At 25.9% G+C, this 23,706-nt stretch overlaps 3 protein-coding genes across 3 annotated transcripts; 2 read left to right on the top strand and 1 right to left on the bottom strand.

Annotated features, from left to right (window-relative positions):
- Nucleotides 1–8,979: 8,979 nt before the first annotated feature.
- Nucleotides 8,980–9,756, top strand: Phum_PHUM363270 (Homeobox protein SIX1, putative; the record flags this gene model as incomplete). Its single annotated transcript, XM_002428059.1, has 1 exon — nt 8,980–9,756. One exon carries the CDS (start codon nt 8,980–8,982, stop codon nt 9,754–9,756), a length of 777 nt encoding a protein of 258 aa, XP_002428104.1.
- A 6,522-nt stretch (nt 9,757–16,278) lies between these two features.
- Phum_PHUM363260 (uncharacterized protein) lies at nt 16,279–16,650 on the top strand (the record flags this gene model as incomplete). Its single annotated transcript, XM_002428058.1, has 2 exons — nt 16,279–16,336; nt 16,364–16,650. 2 exons carry the CDS (start codon nt 16,279–16,281, stop codon nt 16,648–16,650), a joined length of 345 nt encoding a protein of 114 aa, XP_002428103.1.
- Nucleotides 16,651–20,098: 3,448 nt separating this feature from the next.
- On the bottom strand, nt 20,099–22,680 carry Phum_PHUM363250 (uncharacterized protein; the record flags this gene model as incomplete). Its single annotated transcript, XM_002428057.1, has 6 exons — nt 20,099–20,259; nt 20,373–20,561; nt 20,647–20,740; nt 20,822–20,938; nt 21,019–21,191; nt 22,674–22,680. 6 exons carry the CDS (start codon nt 22,678–22,680, stop codon nt 20,099–20,101), a joined length of 741 nt encoding a protein of 246 aa, XP_002428102.1.
- Between the last annotated feature and the right edge of the window lie 1,026 nt (nt 22,681–23,706).

Genomic DNA, 23,706 nt, shown 5'->3' with positions numbered 1-23,706 from the left:
AAATAATTTTTTTTTTAAGTTTAAACCTTTTAAAATATGTAAAATAATAATAATAGTAATAGTAAAGGTTACTACGTTTTGTAGTGTTTGATCTTTAAATCCGCATCATCTAACTTGTAGTTTAGGGGGTTTTTATGTGTGTGACATCACATATGATGCAGCTTAGCTTGTGTAATCCTCTTGATTGTTTAAAATGCAATTGTCTGTGTAAGAACCTTTTGTGTTATTTTTTCATTTAAAAAATTTTTAACATTGTTCCTTTTTTTTTGCGTCGATGGGAAATGTAGTTTTTGTCTGGTAATCGTAATTTCATATTGAAATTACACATCAAACAGACATTATAATAAAAAAAAAACTTTTTTTACAAATGCAAAAAAAATTATATAATAAAAATTTTGTAATTTGATAATTATTAGCCGTGAATTTTTTTTTTTTTTTTTGTTTGCAAAAAATAAAATAAAATAAACTACATCTGTACGAAAATATATTATTATTATTATTATTATCATCATTGTTATTTTTGGTGAGAATTACCTGTTGACTCAAAAAAAAAAATTATTTACTTAACAAATTTACTAAAACCGATTTGTCAAGAGGAAAAAAATAAAAATATTTTGATAGAATACAATAAGGTTATTGTTAAACTCATGTCGGTATACTAGGACCGCCACCACTACCACCCCCACCACCCCTGTCACCACCACCACCATCACTACCACCACCGGTTTACATCAAAAGGGTTGTCGTTAACTCATTCAAAAAAAATTCAATAATAATATTCAAAAAGAAAAAGAAGAAGAAGAAGAAAGAAAATTCTCACAATGGAATCAAAAGAAAAAAAAGAAAAGAAAAAAGTTCGAAAGAGAGAGAGAGAGAGAGAGATAGACAAAAAGACGGAGTAAAAGAGCTTTTTGAAAAGAAAGAGAGAGAGAGAAATATATTAAAACCTACCGAAAAGAACAAATTTTTCTCTCTTTTTCTTTTGCTCCTTTTTCATGAATGAAAACGTATTCGTTTATTTTATTTTTTTTTTTACAAACAATATAAATTATTATTATTATTACTAAACTATAATAATAATGATAATAATAATAATAATAATTTAAAACATGTAGTTTTGATAATTTTATTCCTTATCACGATTTATTATGGAGATATTAAACGATCTCCATGTTGTTTTTTTTTTTTTTAAATTTAATTCCACGTGCATATTTACGATGATGACGACGACAAAAGCAGAAGACAAATTAAAAAAAATAAATAAATAATCGTTATCTCGTATATATGTGTATATAATGGGTAAATCATTTAAAACAAATTTATTTATCAATTGTAAAAAATCAAATGATAATGATAATAAGGATTTTTATTTAAATGGAAAATTATTAACAAAACAAATATTATATAAAATTATTAATATTAAAAAAAAAGGTTAAATACTATTATTATTATCATTAACAACAACAACGCCGTGATTTTTTTAATTAATAATAATAATAATAATGATTTTATTTATAGCTTTTCGTACGATCATTCAAACGATATTCGCCGTTATTTTAATTGGAACATCCGGTTACGTTAATTACACGGAAAATTTTTCAATTTGGTTTCTCACTCTGCATTTTTTTATAATTTTATTATCCGGTATTATCATTATTATTATTTCGATATATCGATTATTAAATATCGTCGATAACAATATTAAAAATTTTATTATTTTTATTATTTCAGTTGGTGGATTTTGTTTGATGATAACGAAAAATCCAAAACACGTAATAAATTATTATTATTATTATTAAGTTTGTGAATGATGATGATGACGATTAATTCTAATTAAAATAAATTAGTGTGATAATAATAATAATAATAATAATAATAAAAACTATGGAAATGTCGTAGGTGGGAAGAAAAACAATTGAAAAATTGAAAAAATTAAAAAAATTAAATAACGTTATTGTTCCGTTAATGTCGAATCAATTCAAGGGAGAAAATTATCAAAGGGATAAAATCGAATCAAACGATTATTATTATCAAATCGTTAAAATAAAAAAAAAAGGTAAGTCATTATTATTATTATATTATTACTAATTGAAATTAACTTCCTTTTTTACTAATTTTTACAATTGTTATTATTATTATTATTATTTAAAGGTAAAAAATCAAAAAATCGATTAGATTCCAGTAAAATAAAATAAAATAATGATTGATAAGAACGGGTGCGTGTTTTTTTTTTTTTTTTTTTTTTTTTTTTTTAATGTGATATATTATCGAATCGAAAATATATCGATTATTATCGATTATTTTTTTTTTTTCACAAAGGAAATTATATCGATTCCAAAAAATATCCGGGATGGGGATAAAAAAATACCTGAATGGAAAAAAGTCATTCCCGAATGTTATTAATTTTTTTAACGATCGAGTTTATTAACTCAATTTTGTTATTGAATCGATACAAATCGATAAAATCGATAGAATCGAAAAGAATCGATACGAAGAAGGAAACGATTTTTACGTAAAATAATTTTTACGCGTAAACGATTGTTTTGTAAAAACAAAAAAACAAAAGTGTTTGTATTAAATATTTTTTAAATGAATTTCGATATATTTTTATTTTTAAATATATTATTAATATCATTATCATTATTATTATTTAATCGTGCGGAAGTGCTGTGAAAGTCCACGTGCGAGAGGGTTTAAAAAGCGCGCGAAAATTTAAAAATAAATTCGTTGGAGTATAAAAAAAAAAAAAAAAATTGTTTATATTAAATTTTTTTAAAATGAATTTCGATATATTTTTATTTTTCATTTTTAAATTTATTATCATCATCATCATCATCATTATCATTATTATAATTATTATTATTTAATCGTGCGGAAGTGCGCTTGTGCGTGGTTTTAAAAAACGCGGGAAAATTTAAAAATAAATTCGTTAGAGTTTAAAAGGTATAAAAAAAAAAGCGATGCATGCACATAAAATTTTTTAAATTTTTTTCATAGAGTAAATAACATTAATAATAAATTTTTTTTTTTTTTTTAAATTGATTACTTTGTTTATTTTCTCTATGATTTTTCATTTTTTTTTTTTAAATCGAGATTCAAATTTAAATTAAAACGAACTCGACGGTGATTCAAAGAATTAATTTTCAAAGTTTTTTGAACGGCGAAAAAAAAAAAAAGATTTGTTTGTTTGTTTGTTTGTTTGTCGTAAATCGTTGACACCGCATAAAAAGTTTTCGAACTCTAACTTTTTTTTTTTTTAATATCAATATTTATAAAAGAGGACATTACTATTAAAAAATCTCTCTTTTAAAAAAAAAAAAAAAAGAAAAGAAAAGAAAAATTGTCTAGTTTTTCAGATTTAGTGTCTTATTCCTTTATTTCAAAAAAGGATTTAATTACAATTTGTTGCATATTCTTTGGTATTCGTTCTTCCGTCTTCGATTTCATCATCTCACATGTGCGTGCGTTTATCAATATGAAATTTTTTTTTTAATATTAATAATAATAATAATATTAATTAATAATAATGATGAGAATGAGAATGAGGAAAAAAAAATGTACCTGGATTTATAACGTAAAACAAAAAAAAAAAATTTTTTTTTTCAAAAGGGAATCGATCGATATAATTAGGATAGAATTAATGAATGAATGAATGAATGAATGAATGATTCATAATCAAATTATTTCGTGTCTCTGTGTGTGTGTGTGTGTAATTAACTGTTATAATTAATTTGTTATGTTAACGCGGTGCGTGTGTGCGTGTGAGTAAATCCGCGTTAGATTTAATGATGAAAAAGAAAAATTTTTTTTTTTTTTTTATTAAAAGGATATAATTGGCCATTTGTGTGTGTAACCCGGGGGTTGTTGTTTGATTTAACCCCTTAGTGATGATGAATATTTTTTTTTTCCTTTCTAAATAATAATAATGATGATGATGATAATAATAACAACCCTTGTTTTAAACGTTTGTTAAAAAAAAATTTTTTTTTTTTACGTATCTCTTTCTTTAATTTAATTTTTTTTTGTTGTTAAAATGAATCATATTAAATTGCGGTTGTTAATTTTTTAAAAAATTTATTCTATGAACGGAAATGTTTAAATACTCTATGACAATCGTGATATTTATTGTCGAAAGACTAAAAACTTTTAAGGGAAATTTTTTTTCTGAATTGATTTGTAGGAATGGAAATTTAAAAAAAAATTTTTAAATTGTTTTGTTTGTTTGTTTAACGTTTGTTTCTTATCGAAATTATCAGTTAATTATTTATAATTTTAGGCAAAAAATATTAAATTTAAAAAATTTGTTTGTTTAATTTAAATTTTTTTGTACGAGGTTAAAAGTCAAATAAAAAAATAAATTTAATTGATAAAACGTGTGTCGTCGTCGCGGGTTGTAGATCGGTTGTTGTTGTGGTTGTTGTTGCTCTTGTCGTCGTATTTTTTTTTATAAAAAAATTTAAAGAGGTTAATTTAAATTTATAGTCGTTTTTAGACGCACAAAAAAAGAAATTTATTTTATTTTAAATTAATTTAACGAAAATAAAATTTAAACCCCTTAAATTGTTATTTGATATTTTTTTTAAACATAAATCAAAACGAAAATTTTTTTTCGTTCGTTTGTTTGTTTGTTTGTTTGTTTACTTAAAAACACGTAAATTTATGTCTGACTTATTAAATAATAATAATAATTAAAATTTTTTTAATAATGTAATTCGACATTTTAATATTTTAAACAACCCTAACTCGATTTAAAAATTTAAAAAAAGGATGCGAGTTGTTGTTGTGGTTGTCGTTGTTGTTTGTTTGATAAAAAAAAAAGAAAAAGAAAAGATCTTTTAATAAATTAAGAATAAAAAATATATTTCGATTAATTTTCTGACGGTTGTATATATAAGAAAAAGAAAATGAAATCCGGTTTTAATAATATTTATTATTATTATTATTATTATTATTATTATTATTATTATTATTATTATTATTATTATTATTATTATTATTATTATTATTATTATTATTATTATTATTTTCCATTACATGTCATAAGTTTTTTTGCGTAATATTATGCTCAATGAAAATGCTAAATCATGGCAAGACGTTGATGCTGCTTAATCAGCGATTCCCACGCAAAAATAAACGTTGACGTGTTAAAGTTGTAGCGAGAGCCTGAAAAAAAAAAATTTTTTTTCTTTTTCTTTTTCCTTTTTTTTTCGGTGCGTTTTCATGCGTGTGAAAAACAAAACAAAAACCAAACCATAGAATAAATAAACTAAAAGCTTGAGAGGAAGGAAGGAGGGAATAAAAATTAAAAATTGCAGTATAGGAGAGATTACGATTAATATAATCTCGCTGGATTAAAATTTTTGTTTTTTTTCTCTATGATTTTTCTTTTCGAACGTGTTTGTCCCCCTCCCCCCCCAAAAAAAGAAAAAATTTATGTTTTAGTTACGTGTGGTAGACGAATAGAGTAAAAAAAAAAAAAAAGTAGCCCAAACAATAAACATTAAACTTATGCAAGTGATGCAAAATTTTTTTTTTTTTTTTTTTTTACGTTATTAAATTACTTTTGAGATAAGGGTGCATTTTACCGTTGTTCATAAGAGTTAAACAAAAATAATAACGTGGAAATGGAAAAAAAAAAAAAAAAAAACGTAGAGAATTAAATTAAATCAAAAAATCAACCTTCCTTTTTAACCATCGACGACTTACCCTTTTTTTTTCTCTCCAAATGTTCCAGACTAAATTCCCTGAACATCCAATTAAAAATAAACTTTTTAACAAATTTGTGTCTTTTACTCTCTTTTTATCCCCCTCCCCCTTCCCCCTTCCTCATTTTTTTTTCTATCTAAAACCCCGTTTTTATATTATAGTTACGTGTTGCATGTAACAAAACGATAGGAGAAAAAAAATTAACTTTTGTAAAGTAAGTAAAACCTTTTTTTTTTTTTTTTTTTTTTTTTTTTTTAGTTTTAGTTAACGATTTCATTGGTTTATCTTATAATGACATCCCAGTAGACGAAGGAAAAACATCATCATCATCATCATCATCATCATTAACTATTTTTTTACTTACCCTCTTTATATTTACTCCAGTACTGGAGAAAAACAACCGTTTTTCTATCCTTCTTTATTATTTTTTTTGCTCTACGTGTACGATCGCCCTTGATTTTCTTTTTCTCCCTGCCCTTGTCTTCCCTCTCTCTCTCTCCCTTCCTTTATGACCCCCACACGCGCCCCCCCCCCCGTATAAATAAAGACAAAAAAAAATTCATTACAGACATTATTGATTGTGTAATATTGAATATAATAGATGAATTGATTTATTATTCAAATTTTTTTTTAAAAATAAAAACAATTGTTTTTACTACTACAACAAATTCGGTGTCGAATGTCTCGTGTTAACCAAAAAAAAAAAATTATGTTAAAATATGTAATACGAATCCAAATATTATATTATTAAATCCTCATCACCATCATAATGATAATAATAATAATAATAATAATGATAACGATAACGACGACGACGAAAACGACGACGAAAACTTTTTAGAGCGCCCTTTTAAAATAATTAATAAAAAAATTTTTAATTAAATTTTTTTTCGTGTGAGAAAAAAAAAAAAAACGTGGCAGAAGATTTTTCATTTCTAACATGCTGGATTTTTACGTACTACTATTATCATTATCATTCTGATAACAAAACGTTGTAATTTAAATTGTTTTAATAAGAGTAACGTTAAAAGATAACAAAAAAAAAAAAAAACAAAAATAAATTTTTTCTCCTCGTGTTTTGTTTAAAAAAAAAAAATTTTAATTATTATTATTATTATTATTTTCTTATCTCTTATCAAAAACGATTATTTTAAATTTTTCTAACAACAAACAACGATCGTTTGTCGAAAAATTATAAACGAATGAAATAATAATAGTAATAATGGTGATGATGATTTTTTTTTGTGGGGGTTGCCAACTTTGTTTGTTGTCGCGAAAATTTAAACATGAGGAAATAATGATAATAAAAACCACGTTTTTATTAGCAAAACAAAAATTACTCGTTTGTATGGGTATTAATAATAATAATAATAACAATTTCATTCATCAAAATCGTAGGTGATGATTAAACGGCATAACTTTTTAGATAATATCTTTTATTTATTTATTTATTTATTTTATTTATTTATTTTTTTTTGCAAATAATAATATGTGTATGTGTGTGTATGTACGTAGCGATAATAATAATAAAGGTCAGTAGTACCGTGATGTGGAAAAACGTGGGAACGACCCATGAAAAGAATGCAAAAAACAAAACAATATGAAAATTGATACGAAACATTGAAATGATGAAAGGGAGGTTTTAACAAAAGATAAACATGATAAACATTAGTCAATGACGTTTTCTTTTTCGTGAAAACTCTGCGTTATTTTCTTCAATAAGAAACGGTCCTGCTCAGCTAAGTAGTCGTCGGCTAAGTTCGAATATCAAATTCACAAACACAGCTTTTATTGCATTCGTCGAGCAACTCACGCACACACACACTCAAACGCACTCACGCACGCACGCACGCACTCACGCAATCGGTTAAAAATAATAATAAAAAAAAGAAAAATGGCGGCAGGGTGAAAATTTAAAAAAATCGTGGCAGGAGTACATGAAAATTTTCATTGATAAAAAAAAAAAATTTTTTTTGTCGTTGTTGTTCTTGTTCTTGTTACGTACCGGTAAATCCAAAGAAAAGGTAAATGATTGGGTAGACAAATGACAAAAAAAGATTTTACGATGATGATGATGATGATGATGAATGATGGGGTGATAGGGGTGGTGGTGGTTGTCCTTTTTTTTTTTTTTTAGATTGACAGTAAAAAAGATTTGAAATCTTTAAGATTAAACGATTGTAATTTTTTTTTTTTATAGAAAAATTAGTTCAAAAAGAGTGAGAGAGGGGGGGAGGTACTGCTACCAAATTGTAAAACCTTAACGCATTTTAAGGTGTTAAAAAAGAGTGAGAGAGTGAGAGAGAGAAAGAGGGAAAATCGTGAAGGTTAGAGAACAAAACACAAATTCTATCACCCTTAAATATCTTAAATAATCTGGGATGAAGAAGATTTTTCGTACAAGATTTTACACCCTTAACATCAACCAATCTGATTGTGCGTAAACAGCATCCCTCTTTCTCTCTCTCTCTCTCTTTCTCATTTTTTCCCTTTATATTCCTGTTGCTTTTCTTTTCACGGCAGGTATTTTTTGTTAAACAAAAATTTTTTTCTATTTTAATTTTTTCCCATCCGGAAATGTTATAATTTCTAGAAAATTAAAAAGAAACGTTCGTCGCGATGCCCCCTCCCCCCGCTTAACAAATTTTATTCATTATTATTATTATTATTTAATTTCAAACGTAACGAAAAAAAAAGAGAAAAAATGGCGGGAGCGTATTTTAAAAATAATTATAAAATATATGGAAGTGAATATGTAAACACCGGATTTAAATTAGTCAATAATAATAATAATAATAATAATTTTTTATTCGTATGCGAAGAATGTTTGTTTGTTTGTTTGTTTGTTGGAGGAAAAAAAAAAGAAAACACGTTAAAATGTATATAAAAAGGTGCAAAGTAGAAAAAATTGATTCAGTAGCGTCGCGACGACGAATAGGAGATGAGTATTGAGCCTCACTAACAAAAGGGCGTTCCAGGGCCCTCCTCTTTTTGGATTACAAACCAACATCGAGTATATTTCCCGCACATATCTCGAAAGTCTTTGTTTGTTTTAGTGTTGTTTGTGTTGGTTGTTTAACCGGTGTTGTTGTTTTTTCTTTTTTTTTTTTTTTTTTTTTATTAAATATGGTATACTCGCGGTACTTCGGGTTTTTTTTCCGACGAATCGATTTACCATCGATACCGTTTCATTACGTGCGTAAACAATAATTTCTTTTTTTCTTTTTTATTTTACGCGAAATTAATAATAATAATAATAATAATAAGTAAAAAATGAATGTTAACGTGGAAAATTGCATCGAAGCATTATCGTCGCCATCGAACGATTCCACGTCTTGTCGTGGTACCGAACCCGGTCCATCGTTGAGTAATTTATGCGGGGGATCATACGCATTAGGACAGATACCTCAAACGATAATGTCGGAATTTATAGCGGCAAGTAATAATAACGGGAGCACCGCCACGAACAACAACAGCGGCAACAGCAATAATAAGAAAACTCTTTCTTTTTCACCGGATCAAATCGAATGCATATGCGAAGCATTGCAACAATCGAACGATTACGAAAAGTTAAATAAATTTTTAGAATCTCTTCCGACGACTGATAGATTGTGTAATAACGAAATAGTTTTAAAAGCTCGCGCGGTCGTTGCTTTTCACAAACAATCATTTCCGGAAATGTACGCCATATTGCAAAGTCATTCGTTTAACGTCCGACATCACGTCGAATTGCAAAAAATGTGGTATAAAGCTCATTATAAGGAACAGGAAAAAGCGCGGAAAAAAGAATTAGGTGCGGTTGATAAGTTTCGTTTAAGGAGAAAATTCCCATTGCCGAGAACAATATGGGACGGTGAGGAAACGTTGTACTGGTTCAAGGAAAAAGCGAGGAACACTCTCCTGGAATCCTTTAAAAAAAACAGGTATCCGTCGCAGGAAGACAAAATTGAACTTTCCAAAAGGACGGGCCTGTCTAAAACTCAAGTTAGTAATTGGTTTAAAAATAAACGGCAAAGAGATAGAGGAACTCAGGATCGCAGAAGAGAGTAAGAAAAAAAATCTATATAATTATAAATTTTCTCTCTCTCTCTCTCTCTTACTATCTCTCTCTCTCTTTCTCTCTTTTACTTTCTTCGTCCCGATAATTAAACAAATTTTTACAAATGGGCAAAATATTGAAACCTTTTCCGCATCGAGTAGGAAAAACAAAAAAAAAAAATTGCTGTGTGTTGAAATGTAGGAATAGTATTATTATTATTGTTTTCTCGTAACAAAGCCAACAGCGAAAGAACTTCATAGCATCACGTATGTTTTTTTTTTTTTTTTTTTTTTTTTTAACCATTTACGGTAAAAATGCTTTTTATTATTTAACTAATACACCACAGGACGCCACATAATTTTTTTAAGTTATCATCATCATCATCATTATCGACGTCGGTTTTCGTGGAGGGGATAAGCGGGAAGGGGGGGGAAGAAGGTTCCCCAGAAAATATTTATTTTATTTTATTTTGCGTAGGTTTAATTAAAATAATAATAATAAAAAAAAAAAATTTAAATTTTGCAATCACAGTCAAAATATCATCTTTCCAAGGATATTCTCTCACTCTCTCTCTCTCTCTTTCATTTTGTATTTTTTCACTCTCTCTCTCTCTGTTTTGTGTCAAAGATAAAAATGTAATTAACGAAAAAAAAACATATAAAGATAAATCGTAGACAAAACTTTACGAATGTTATTGTTTTCGTCGTTTGTCCAAAAAATTTTTTATGTGCGTCAGCATCAGCGATTTGCGACAGGAGTGTATGGGGGGTACATTTCGGGTGAAGATGAAAGACAAAACAAACCTGGAGAAAATTGTTCGGATAATGATTTAACGATTACATGGAGAAAATGTTTGTAAAATGAAGAGAAAGGGATGAAAGTTAAGGATTAACGAGATGATGACACGAATAAGGGATGAAAAAAGAAAAATCGGATTTGAAATTTTCTTTTCTTTTTGTTTATTGTTTTAACACGTTTATCGCGACAAATTATTATTATTATTATTGCGTAAATCGTTGTAGTTTAGGGTGGTTCCAGCAGAGTTGTTCTTTAGCGTTTCCGGTCGCACGTAAAAAATAATTTTCCTAATTTGTTCCAGCATCGGCTTCAATGTTCGTTTGTTTGTTTGTTCGTTGAAAAATTTGATTGTTTCTGTCGCGTTATTTAAACACAGGAGTACAGGGTAAAAAAAAAAGAGAGGAAGAAAAAAGAAAGATGGATGATGATGATGGTTTTCGGTTATGGAAATGGATTAACGGGCAAATTGTGTCGACCGTGTAAATTACTTTTCCAAGAACTATGACCCCCAACAAGTATTTAATTTTTTAATGACATCGGCTCGGACAACATACAAGAAAATAATAATAATAATAAAGGTTTTTTCTTTTTTTTTTCGGGTCAACAAAACATTTCGAATTCCCCCGTGGGCGTGGGCGTGTGTGCGTCGATTGTGCCACGAACCCAAAAACGTTTAAAACAAACTTGCCCAAAATTTTTTTTTTTTTTTGTCATTTTAACATCGTAATTAATTTACCGGAAAAAAAAAATCTAACGTAACAGATGCTGATTTTTAAACTTTTGGTTAAAATGCCACCACCGTCACCACCACCACCACTACCACCATCACCACCACTGCCCTACCTAAACCTATTATTCTTAAACGTTCCTTAATCGAACTTGATGCGTAATGACGTAACAAGGCGGAAAAACATAAAAATCTACGAAAATCGAGTAACGTGATAACAGTTGTCTTCTGCTACTGTTGCTGTTGCAGCAGAAAACTCGCGAATCGTACGAAAATTTCGCATAAGAACCTGATAAACTCACCTGATCGATGATGATGATGATAACATCCTTTTTAATTTCACATTGAAAATTTTCCTTGGTAACCTTTAAGCTTCGAAAAAAAATTTATTTTTCGATCAAATTACGTATAAAAAAAAAAAAAAAACAGAAATCACGTGACTTTTCGATCATTAGTAACGAAAATGAGGTAAATTCCGTTGTTGTTGTTGTTTTCCCTGTTGAAACATCGAAGAAAAAAAAAAAAAACTTTTACCAGATTTGGAACAGGAGGCATGGTAGTACGTGGTAGTAGACCTTAAATGAAAAAAAAAAATTTAACAAGGTGATAATTATTATTATTATATTGCTATTATTATTATTATTATAACCTTGTCGTTCGTTTAGGGTTTTGTGTCAAAATCAAAATCAAAATAATTAAACGTTTTGTAATTCACTCATATTCACTTTTTTTTTTTTTTATTGCAATACGGAAACGGGCAGGTTATCATATCCGGTTTTTAAATAATAATAATAATAATAATCATTTAAAAATTTCACCTGCCTTTAGCGTGAAGTCAATATTTAAAATCACCCTTAAATTTACAACAGATGTGACAAAGGAAAAAAAAAATTTTTCTTTTTTTTTTTTATTAACACGGAAAACAAATTAAACCTTAAAAGCACGCGCACGCACCCTCGCACACGCCTTTTTCTTCACGGCATAATAATAATAATAAAAAATTTGAAAATTTAAAATTTAAACAAATTTTTAGAAAAAAAAGGGATTCCCAAAAACAAAAATAAAAAAAAAAAAAATTCTCCAGTAAATTTATGTGCAAATGACCTTTTTTTCTTCTTCTTTCCTTTTTTTCGGGGTATATTATCATCATCATCATCATTATTATCATCATCGTCGTCTTCTTGTCGACGTCATTATGGGTTCCAAATGTTTTTTCTTTCCTTTTATTTTTTTTTACAATAACATTTATTCATCATAATATTATCCTATACTTACAATGATGAGGATTAACTTGTTAAACATTTTTTTTTTTTTTTTTTTTTTTGAAAAAGGAAATATTATTATTATTATTATTGTGTACCTTAAATCTCTGGTTTTTTTTCGGGGTATGCATAAATAATAATAATAATAATTCCAGGTGTCTCCAAAATTTTTTTTTTTTTTTATATTTAAATGAAAAATTTTGTTTTCTTTTTTTAGTTCATATCTCTCTCTTACACAGCCTCTCTCTCTCTTGCGTTTGTTGTTTGTTTGTTTGTTTTAATGATTTCACAGGCGCCAAAATAAATTTTCAATCGTTTTTTTTTTGTTTTTAATGTTAGCAATTTAAATTCTTTGATTAAACAAAACGATTGTAACATTTTTTTTTTTTTATATTCAATAATCGAAACGATTTTTTGTTGTTGAATGTGCGGGGGGAGGGGGGAAAAATTAATTTTTTTTGCGGGTGGTCGATCGAAAAAACAACAAATTTAACGACGACACCCACACACACAAAAAAAAAATTGTCGAATTTAAGAAAAAACTATAATTTCGTCGCGATTTTGTTTTAAACCCCCCTCTCCTCCACCATTCTTCCCCACCGCCCCCCGAAAAAGGAAAAAAAAATTTCATTCATTCGATTTCGATTCGTTTGTTTGTTTTTGTTTTTATCATGTTACGTTATCATAATCGAAAATAAATTTCAAATCGTTATTATTATTATTTAATAGTTAAATAAATAAAATTATTATTATTATTATTAATTAATAAAAGTTTTTGTGATGACGTAATCATCGGGAAAATCTCTTTGATTTTTCTTACCGCCACGTAATAAAAATTTTTATTTGATTATGATTATGAAACGCGAGATTTTTGTTAACTCAACGTTTTTGTTTTGTTTTGTTTTTCTTACCACCGGTAAACAACAACCAGGTGCAAAATCAAGGGCTACTATTTAAAAAATATTAATAATAATAATAATAATGATAATAATAATAATAATAATAATAATGATAATAATAATAATAATCACGTGGGACGGACCCGAAAAATTTTAATTAAAAAAAGATTTTTTAATTAATATCCGATTTATACTTTTAACATTATTTCCTCTTAAGAATTTTCTGGAAAATTTTTGGACCCTCGTCGTTTTTTTTTTATAAAAGTGACGTAATAATAATGATAATAATAATAATAATAATAATAATAATAATATTTTGTTAAATTATTTTTTTTAAAAAAAAAAGTAACTTACTCACTTTTTGGTTTGATTCCTAAAAAAAAAAAATTCATGACTTAATCAATTATTTTAAAGTAAATATTATTGAAAAAAAGAAAAAAAATTACGCCGATGCACTAAATGCAAATTTATTATTATTATTATTTTTATTATTAAGTAAGATTTGCAAAATTTTTAGGTTTTCAATTATAAACAAATTATTATTATTATTATTTTCGTATTTTTATTCAGGTATATGATAGAAATAATAACGCGTTTGATAATTTTTTTTTTAAAATTTTTCTATTGACCTGATTGATTGTTTTGTCGTTGAAATTTCGTTTGTTGTATCGTCGACCGAATTTGTTGTTTGTTTTGTGCAGTGTGAGCAGACGACGTTAAGGAAATTTTTCGAAAAAAAAAAAAATTTTTTACGTGGCAGATAAAAAGAGTGGGGGAAAAAAAAAAATTAATTTCCTCCCGGGAAATCCTCGCGTAACTGTTGGGTAATAAACAAACTTTGGATTCATTCAATCGATCGATTGATTGATTGATTGATTGATCGACATTTAAAAAAAAAGGATGTGTGACGACAAGGTATATAATTAAACAGGAAAATACTATTAGATTTAGTAATCGCTACTCCATTCATTTATTAACAACAACAACAACAACAACAATATTAATTACTACAATTACAAAACTTTTACGATCGTTTACATTACGGCAAAAAAAACAAAAAACAAAAAATTGTAACGCGCGTAATTTTAATAAATCAAAAATTTAATAATAATAATAATAATAATAATGATAATAATGATAATGATAATAATAATATCGATTTATTAATTTAATCGATGAAAGAAAGAAAGAAAAAAGAAAGAAAATCATTTAAAAATTATTTAAAAATAATTCAAATAAATATTATTATTATTTTTGAGAATTAATTTACTTGTTGATCATCTTGTTTGTTTTCCGTTTGTTTTGTGTTTGTTTTTCTTTTTTTTTTTTATCATAGTAAAGGAACTCGTATCGCATATAATAGTCAAAACAAAATAGTTTTAATGAATGTATATATACTACGTGCCTCTCATTATGACGAGTATACGTGATATCATTATTTAAAAACGATATTGAATCGATTACGATTAATTAATTATTATTATTATCATTATTATTATTAATTAACATTTTAATTTACTATTAAACAAAAAAAATGAAAAATCAATCGATGGGAAAATTACAAAAAAAAAAAAAAAAATAACCGACGGAAACGGAAGTTTTTTTTCCCGTAATATTATTTTGTTTTCCGTCCTTTTTTTTCGCGTGGTTTATTTATGGTTATAATTTTATCTCTCTCTCTCTCTCTCTCTTGTACCTTTTTTTGTATCTTTTTTCATTTTATATCGAATCAATTGTGTGTGTGACAAAAATAAATTCCTACTTCCGGTTGAATCGCGTTTTCGTTTTTATTATTCTGTGAAAATCGAATAAACTTTACGTGGTGGGTTGTTGTTGTTGTTGTTAGAACAATCCGTTTGTTCGTTCGAATACTATAACGATTGATTTTTAAGAATTTCATTAAGTTTTTTTTAAATTCTTTTGATGACTCCTCCCACTCCCTCCCACCCTCTCCCCTCCTCCCCACTACGAGATGTTTTTACAAGTGTTAAAATTTATTTATTTTTATTTCGTGACGTATCAAGTTTCGGCGTTTTCCAGAAAGAAAAAGAAAAAAAAATAATTATTCTTATGTTGTAAAAAAAAAAAAAAAAAATTTTTTTTTTTTTAATAAAGTTGAAGAGGTCAAACGAAATTATTTGTTTAAAAAGAAAATAAAAAAAAAAAAAAATAAGAGAAAGGAATGAAAGGGAGAAGTGGAAAATTAAAAAGAGAAAATGGAAAATGAAAAAGATAGAGAGAGAGAGGAAAACAAAGAAAGAAAAAAGATGGAAAGAGAAAAAATAGGAAAATTGTAAAAGAAAATCATCATCATCATCATCATCCAGTTCAAGCCTGGAATCATTTCTAGCTGACTCGTGTTGCCAGGGCGACGTCATCTCAGGTTACAGCATCTCCACGTCGTCCTCAAATAAACAAAAATCCCCCTCTTCCTTATTATCATTATTATTATTATTATTTTGTTCCACCAATATTTAATCTTTGCACAATGTTGTTCTTCTTCCTTTTTTTTGATTCCATGGAAAATTTCATCTTTTCTCCAGGATTTAATTGACTGAAAATATACATATATAAAAAAAAAAAAATTTTTTCTCTCTCCCCCTCTCTCTCTCTCTTTCTCTCTTTCTCCAAACCCCAAAATTATTTTATTTCATTAAATTTACACGGATTTTAACAAGATTTATCTCTCTCTCTCTCTCTTTTTTATCTCACTTAAATTAAAATCTTTGTAGGAAAAGATTTGTAAGAGAAAATTTTTTTTTTTTTTTTGTCGATACTAAATAATTAAATTAATTTTTGTTGTTTGTTGTTTGTTTTTTCAGTGACGTCAATAGAGACTTATCATGCATGGGAAGCGACAGTTTATTAAATTCACCAAATGCCGGATTGGATTTATCATCGATCGGTGATTTAAAACCAATGACGTATTCAGGAAAACTTTACGGTGACGTTTCATCGACGAGTAAACTCATAGCATGCGATTCAAAATATTATTCATCCGAATCGAAAATCTACGAAACTCGTCCATCAGAATATAAATACTATGGTAATTCGTTGCAATCCTCCAGGAGTTTTTCATCGGATTCCAGGTTCGGTCATTGCGATTCGAGTTCCGTCAAGTGCGAAACGGATGACGTACCTCCACCCCCTCCGCACTCGTACCATTCTTATTACGGTTACGATCCATCTTTACCCTCGCACATGGTCACTCATTCTTGAGGTAAACCACAATTTCCGACGACGATAGTTTTCTTGTTTTAGTTAACGTTTGTTTTCTCCCTCCTCTCCCCTCCCCCCGCCGAGTACCAAACCATCGAAAAATCAATCAATCAATCAATTAATTAATGCTATCGTTCACCAATCGATTTTTTTTATTTAAATATTTTTCTCGATGCGATTTTTAACGATTTTAAACGTGTTACGAATATGAAATTATTTTTTTTTTAACGTGGCAGCAGTGAGTGATGATGAAAAAATCAATTTTTTTTTTTTACGGGAAAAATTTCTTAAAAAACGAAAGTTAACTGTTGGAAAAAAAAAAAAATTATTTTTCGATAAAGTTTAAATTTTTTAATTTATCCCTTTCGACGACGACGAGAACGACAACAACAACAAACAAAAACAAACAACAAACACCTGAAAATCGATATCATATTTTAAATATGAAACTAATGTAATATAAAGTCCGAGTTCGAGAATGTTATGCAAACATTATGTATGTATATATATATATATATATAAACGTGAGTCAAAATCAATTAAAAAATTAATAAAATCAATAACAACAAAATAATTAAAAGTTTTTTTTTTAAATTTTACTTTATAATCGATGAAGAAAAGGTAATCACAGGGTAGGATTAAGGATAAACTTCTCATTAAAATATTTTCTTATTAATTTTTCAGTACAAATTTTCCCGTCCCTGTTCCCCTTAATCATAAACAACGAGGTTGAAAAAATGATTTTTTTAAAAAATGGAATTAAACATATTATTATTATTATTATTATTATTATTATTATTATTATTATTATTATTATTATCATTAATAATAATGTAACTTTTGTTTAAGTAAAAAAAAACAAAAAACAAACGAACAAACAGACAAACAAACAACAAAACAAAAAAAAATTTATTTTTTGTATTTAAAAAAATTGTAATTTGAATTTTAAAAACCTCGAATGTATTGTGAAAAAAAATTTTTTTTTTTTTCCGTCAGCCATTTTTGTTATTGATAAAATTCATTGTTTATGATAATGATGATAATAATAATAATAATAATAATAATAATAATAATAATAATTTTTATTTGTACATTAATAAAATCAAATCGATGATGATGATGATAATGATATTTTAAATTTATCAGTATATATATATATATATATAATTATTATAAATCGATAATTTTTTATTTATTTTCATACCGAACAAACAACAAACAACAATCGTTTTTTTCTCATATGTATATATACCCGAAATTATATTTTAATAATAATAATAATAATAATAATATGCAAACCTTATTATTATTTCCTTTATTATTAACATATTTAAAAAGTCTTATCGATAAATACTCACGTGAAAACAAACGAACGAATGATTATTATTATTATTATTATTATTATTATTATAACAATATAAAGGATGAGATATTAAAAAAAAAAAAAATTTCAAAACAATATAATTTTATTTAAACTTTTTATTTATATTAATAATATTAATAATAATAAATATACATATAATAATAAAACTTCTTTAATAAACAATATATAATATATATATATATATATATATATATATATATATATAAATGATAACACACTGCAACAATTGTTGTTGACATTATACTATATATATATATATATATATATATATATATATATATATATATATATATATATATATATATTTTCAAATTCAAAAATATATTTTTATATTATTATAGAGTTGGCAAATTTATATATATATAATTAAACGGATGATCTGATAATAATATATATATTTTTTTTTAAATTGTAAATATTCATAATCGATTCTCTAATGCCAACTCTTTAATATATAATATACACTTTAATATATATATATATAAAATTAAATACATAAAAGTGTGCTAATAAATATGATATCAAGTGGAAGACATAAGACTAGTATCATAGTATATTTTATATATATATATATATAGTAGCGATTTGTGCTTTAATGCTCGTGCCGATGCTGAACTTGTTTATATATATATATATATATTATTATTATTATTGAAAATTATTTTTTGATCGAAAAGAAACAAAAATTTCATACATGTGGCACAATATATTAATATATACGAGAGAGCATTTACGACGACAAAACAAAACAAAATGGCGTCTCACGAAAAAAAAATGGATTTTCGGTAAGTAATTATTATTATTATTATTATTATTATTATTAATTTAACCGAACGAAATATTCAAGGTTGTTAATAAGAAAAAAATAAAATTCAAAAAAGAAAAGAAAAAATATTATTATTATTATTATTTTGTTTTATTTTACGCGGGGTCGAAACTCAGGCACACGAATAATAATAATAATAATAATAAGGTATGTGCGGAATCAAATTACATTTGACTTGTTTTCGATTTTTTTTTTTTTTATTAAACCTGAATAAAAAAACGTAATGATAATAATAATAATAATAATAATAATAATAATAATAATAATAATAATAATAATATTTTTTGCGCGTACATTTTTAAATTTTTTCGAATTGGAAGGAGGAGGAGGAAATTATTTAAAAATCTTTATGTGGGGGGGAGTTAAGTAAAGATTAGGGAAATGTGATAACGCGTTACAATTATTATTATTATTATCAATAAATAAATAAATAAATTATTATTATTAATATTGTTTTTTTTTTTTAATAATTGAAACTCTTGGGTCTTATTATTAATATTATTATTTACATTAATTGAATTAATTATTATTATTATTAAACTATTTTAACGTTATGATATATTGACGATTATTATTTTTTTTATTGATAATAATAATAATAATAAATAAATAAATAATTAATTAATAATTTTAACAATACATACATGAGACGAAAGTAATTAATTAAATTTTTTTTTCTTCTCATTATTTAATAAATATTGAAAAATTATTATTATTATTATTGCGCTTTTTCTTTTCTTTTCGGGAGGTAGGGGAGGGGAAGGGGGAAGGTGCGCGTGTATGTGTGTGAGTGTGTTATCAATAATGAAATTTGATATAATTAATAATACATAGAAACAATTTTTAGAGTTTGACGCTTCACCTTTTGTGCTATCATAAATATAAACTAAATTATTTATTTAATTATTAATTAATTAATTAATTGAATTTAAAAAAATAAATTAAAATTATAAAAGTTCAGGTACGTGTGAAATATAAATAATAATTAACAGGTAATAATAAATTATTAAGGTAATAAAAAAAAATCACCTTCGTTTACAATAATTAATAATAAAACGAATTTAATTTTTGTTAACGAGGTCGAGAAGGGGGTTTTTTTAACGTAAATAATAATTTGGCAACAGTGTTTAAAAAACAATAACGTTGATGATTTTTATGTTGATGATGATGATGATGATGATAATAAAATGTTGTTTTTAATTTAGGTAATAACAAAAAAGGCGGAGAAAAGAAAAAAATTATTCCATGGCGTCGTATTGAACTTTTTTAACTTTCATGTATCTATAAACTCCATAACCGGCAACGGTTAAAAGTGTGATAACGGCAAGGGTGCTACCAACGGCTATGGGTGCTGTTTCATCTCTGTATGATTTTGCACCACCCGGAGAACAAACAAATTCTGAAAATTGAGTTTAAAACAAACAAACAACCGAATTAATGAAGCCTGAGAATTATCAGTTAGGCAATTTCATACACATTCATGTTCTTTTATTAGTATAATCGAAACCTCACCTGGTCCGAAATCGTCTTTTTTAAAAATGAAGGGTTGCATTTTAAGTTGTCTCAAACTGATTTTCGCCAAAAGATTTTCATCTTTCATTTCGATAACTATATCTTCTGAACATTTATACGATTTTCCAACGGGCGTTGGGAAAAGCATTTGAGTGTGTTCCGTCGGTGTCGTGAATTTATATTCTCTCGCTACGATAAATTATTTCATAAAATCATTATTATTGCATACTAGTATTACACAAAAAAAAATTTTTTTTCCCATATGTATACTCACGAGCTTTTTTTATATGTTCGAATATTTTCGTCACGGCTGTTGGATCAAGCGTTAATTCCATTTTCGAAACGTACCAATGTTCACCTCCCGGAGTCTTGTACCACGATAAATAAAAAATTTCCACGATTAATTCGAATTCGAAAAAAATTTATGCCAAAAAAAAAGAAATGATTACCTTCGAAAAATAAACGGACCATTTATAACCTTCCCAAATGACATCCATATACGCATCATCCGGTCTTTCACAATTTCCTCTTGTTTCGAATACTTCCGGTAAGTAAATAGGTTTTTCCTAAATTTAAAACAAAACCACGAGTTTAAAAAAAGGCGCAACTTTACTAATTTTTTTTTGTTTCGAAATATCTTTTATACCCTTTTTTCTCCTAACGTTGTATCATAATCGAAATCAATGAGACCATCAGTACTTATTAGAATACAAGCAGCTCCATTGTTAGAATTTAAACGATATATAATTGAAGAAGAATCATCATCTTCAATAGCAGACGATGATGGACGCGTTGGTAAACCTGACGTTACCGTAAATACTTTCAAGAAGAAAGAAAAGAAAAAACCGTTTACACAACATCATGTAATAAAGGAAACAGGTAATTGATATTATTATTATTATTATTATTACCTTGAGGTGCTCTTGTTGTCGATTTTATCTTTCTATCAATGGCCCCTAATTGTAAATTTTCTATAACTAAACCTTCAGGTAGCTTAAAGTAAATAAGCAGAAGATGAATAAATAAATAATAATAATGAGTAATTTTTAATTAAAATTTTTACAAAAAAAATTACCTTCGTTTGATAATCGGTTGTTGAATCCGTAATATTTTTTGTAGTTTCGCCTAACGATTTTTTAATAAAACCTTAAAAAAAAGAAATTTTTAATTTAAATTATATACCAATAACAAAATGGCCGTCGATAGGTATGTAAGTAAATTGTTCGTTATTAAATAAATAATTACTTACCGAATAAAAATAAAAAAAATATTATCGTAAAATTTTCTACATTCATTTTATATTTCTTTTTTTAATTTAAAATTAAAATTAATAAATAAATGTGATAGAGTAGATAATAATAATAATAAAACAAACAGTTCGCCACGCAAACTCTTTTAAAAAATGAATGAATGAATGAAATTGTTTTTCTTTTTTTTATCCTTTTTTAAATTTGAATTTCTTCTCTATGTCAACCATTGACTTGAATGAGGTGGTTGAACAAAAAAAAAGATGGCGGATGTGTTTACGCTTGCGTCATATATTTTAATTTTAAATAAAAAATCAATAATTATTTTTTCTGTTTTTTAAATTATCGAACGATTATTTTCTTCATTTATTATTATTATAAATTAATAATAATAATTACGTTGTTTAAAAAAACGAAATGCTTTTTGAAAATTTCGAAATGCGTTTTTCGATTGTTTTGAAGTAAAAAAAATCCGTTATGAAATTGTTGTTTCGTTTTCAAATAACGGTAATTCACTTCTTAATATAAGATTTTGTTATGACGCTATTTTCGAAACGTTACGTCGTAGAAGGCGGTGAATTTTTTTTTTTTTACTTTACTTCTTATTATAATATTATTTTTACTTCGAGGTACTTCGAGTTTGGGTTAAGCGTTTCTTTTTTTTTTTTTTTTTTTTTTTTTTGACAACCGCGATCGTAGTATTATGTGTTGTTGTTTGTTGATGTTGAGGTTATTATTATTATTATTATTAAATTACATTTCAAATGTTGTTCTTTTTTAATTATTTATATTATTTTTATTATTATTTAAATAAATTTCATAATGGATTTTTCATCTTTATGGTAAGTTATTAATTAAATTTTATTTAGATTTGTTGTGATTTTTCATTTTGAATTTTTTTTTTTTTGGAATTGAGATATTACAACAAACGATTTGTTTGTCGTTTGTTATTGTATTGACAACCGTAAACGAATTTGTATAAATTTAAATTATTTATATACTCATATTTTAAATTAATTTGATTTATTAGTTTTATTCATGACACCAAAATGACCAATCATTGATGTTTTGTTTGTTTCTTATTTTTTTTTTTTAATAATGTTTGTTTGTTTGTTTATAAATGACAATCAAGTTGTTAAGTAACAAACAAACTTATGGATAAGTTAAAATATATATATATTAAATGAGTAGTTATTAAATTATTAAATCATTTCAGTATGTTTTGTTTTGTTTAAAATTTTAATCATGTTTCATGTTATCAGTTTTTTTTTTTTTTTGAAAATTGTTGATGTTGTTGTTGTTTGTTTGTTTTAAATCTAAAATTTTTCTCATGTCCCCACGCATATGAACACCGTATATACAAACTTGTTTGTTTGAAAAAAGATTTAAAATTTGATTTATTTAAAGATTTAATAATTTGATGATGATTTATTTTTTAAATTTTCTTTTCATAACATAATTTTCTTTTTTCTTTTTTTTATTAAGTAACAAAAGAGAGACACAATAAAAGAAAGGGAAATTAACAACAACTACCGGGTTGTTTGTTTAAAAAAAAAAATTAATTTGTGGTTGTTGAGTCTGTTTTTTTTTATAAAGATACATTCGGTGAAGGACACATTTAAATGTTTTATATTTAAATCCATTATAAAAAATTTCGACACCGTGAAACATCATCATCATCATCATCATTATTATTATTTTTTCTTAATTCGGATTGTTTTTATGTAATCGATGAAGTGTGTATTAAATAAAATAAACCGGAAGTGATGAATTAACAATGGCAAATTTATCCGTGCTAAAAAATAGTAAAAAAAAAAAAAAAATTTACGTACGAAAACATAAATATACAGGTGTGGCTTTTTTTTTGTATAAAAAAAAATATAAATCGCGTGTTTGTTCTTTCGTCTGTCTGTCCGTTCGTCTGTTTGTTTGTTTGTCAACATTTAAAAGTTTTTTTTTTTTTTTAGGGGATTCCCATTAACTTTAAAACAAGTTTAAACATGCTTTGTTGTTGTGAACTCAAATACCTGATTTAAATACCCGTTTCTAACATGGTTAGGCCCTATCATTATTATCATCATCATCAT

The sequence above is a fragment of the Pediculus humanus genome, genomic scaffold (genome assembly GCF_000006295.1).
Source record: "Pediculus humanus corporis 1103172107781 genomic scaffold, whole genome shotgun sequence".
Lineage (NCBI taxonomy): Eukaryota > Metazoa > Arthropoda > Insecta > Psocodea > Pediculidae > Pediculus > Pediculus humanus.
The sequence above is the reverse complement of the archived record's forward strand: the minus strand, read 5'-3'. Positions and strand labels throughout refer to the sequence as shown.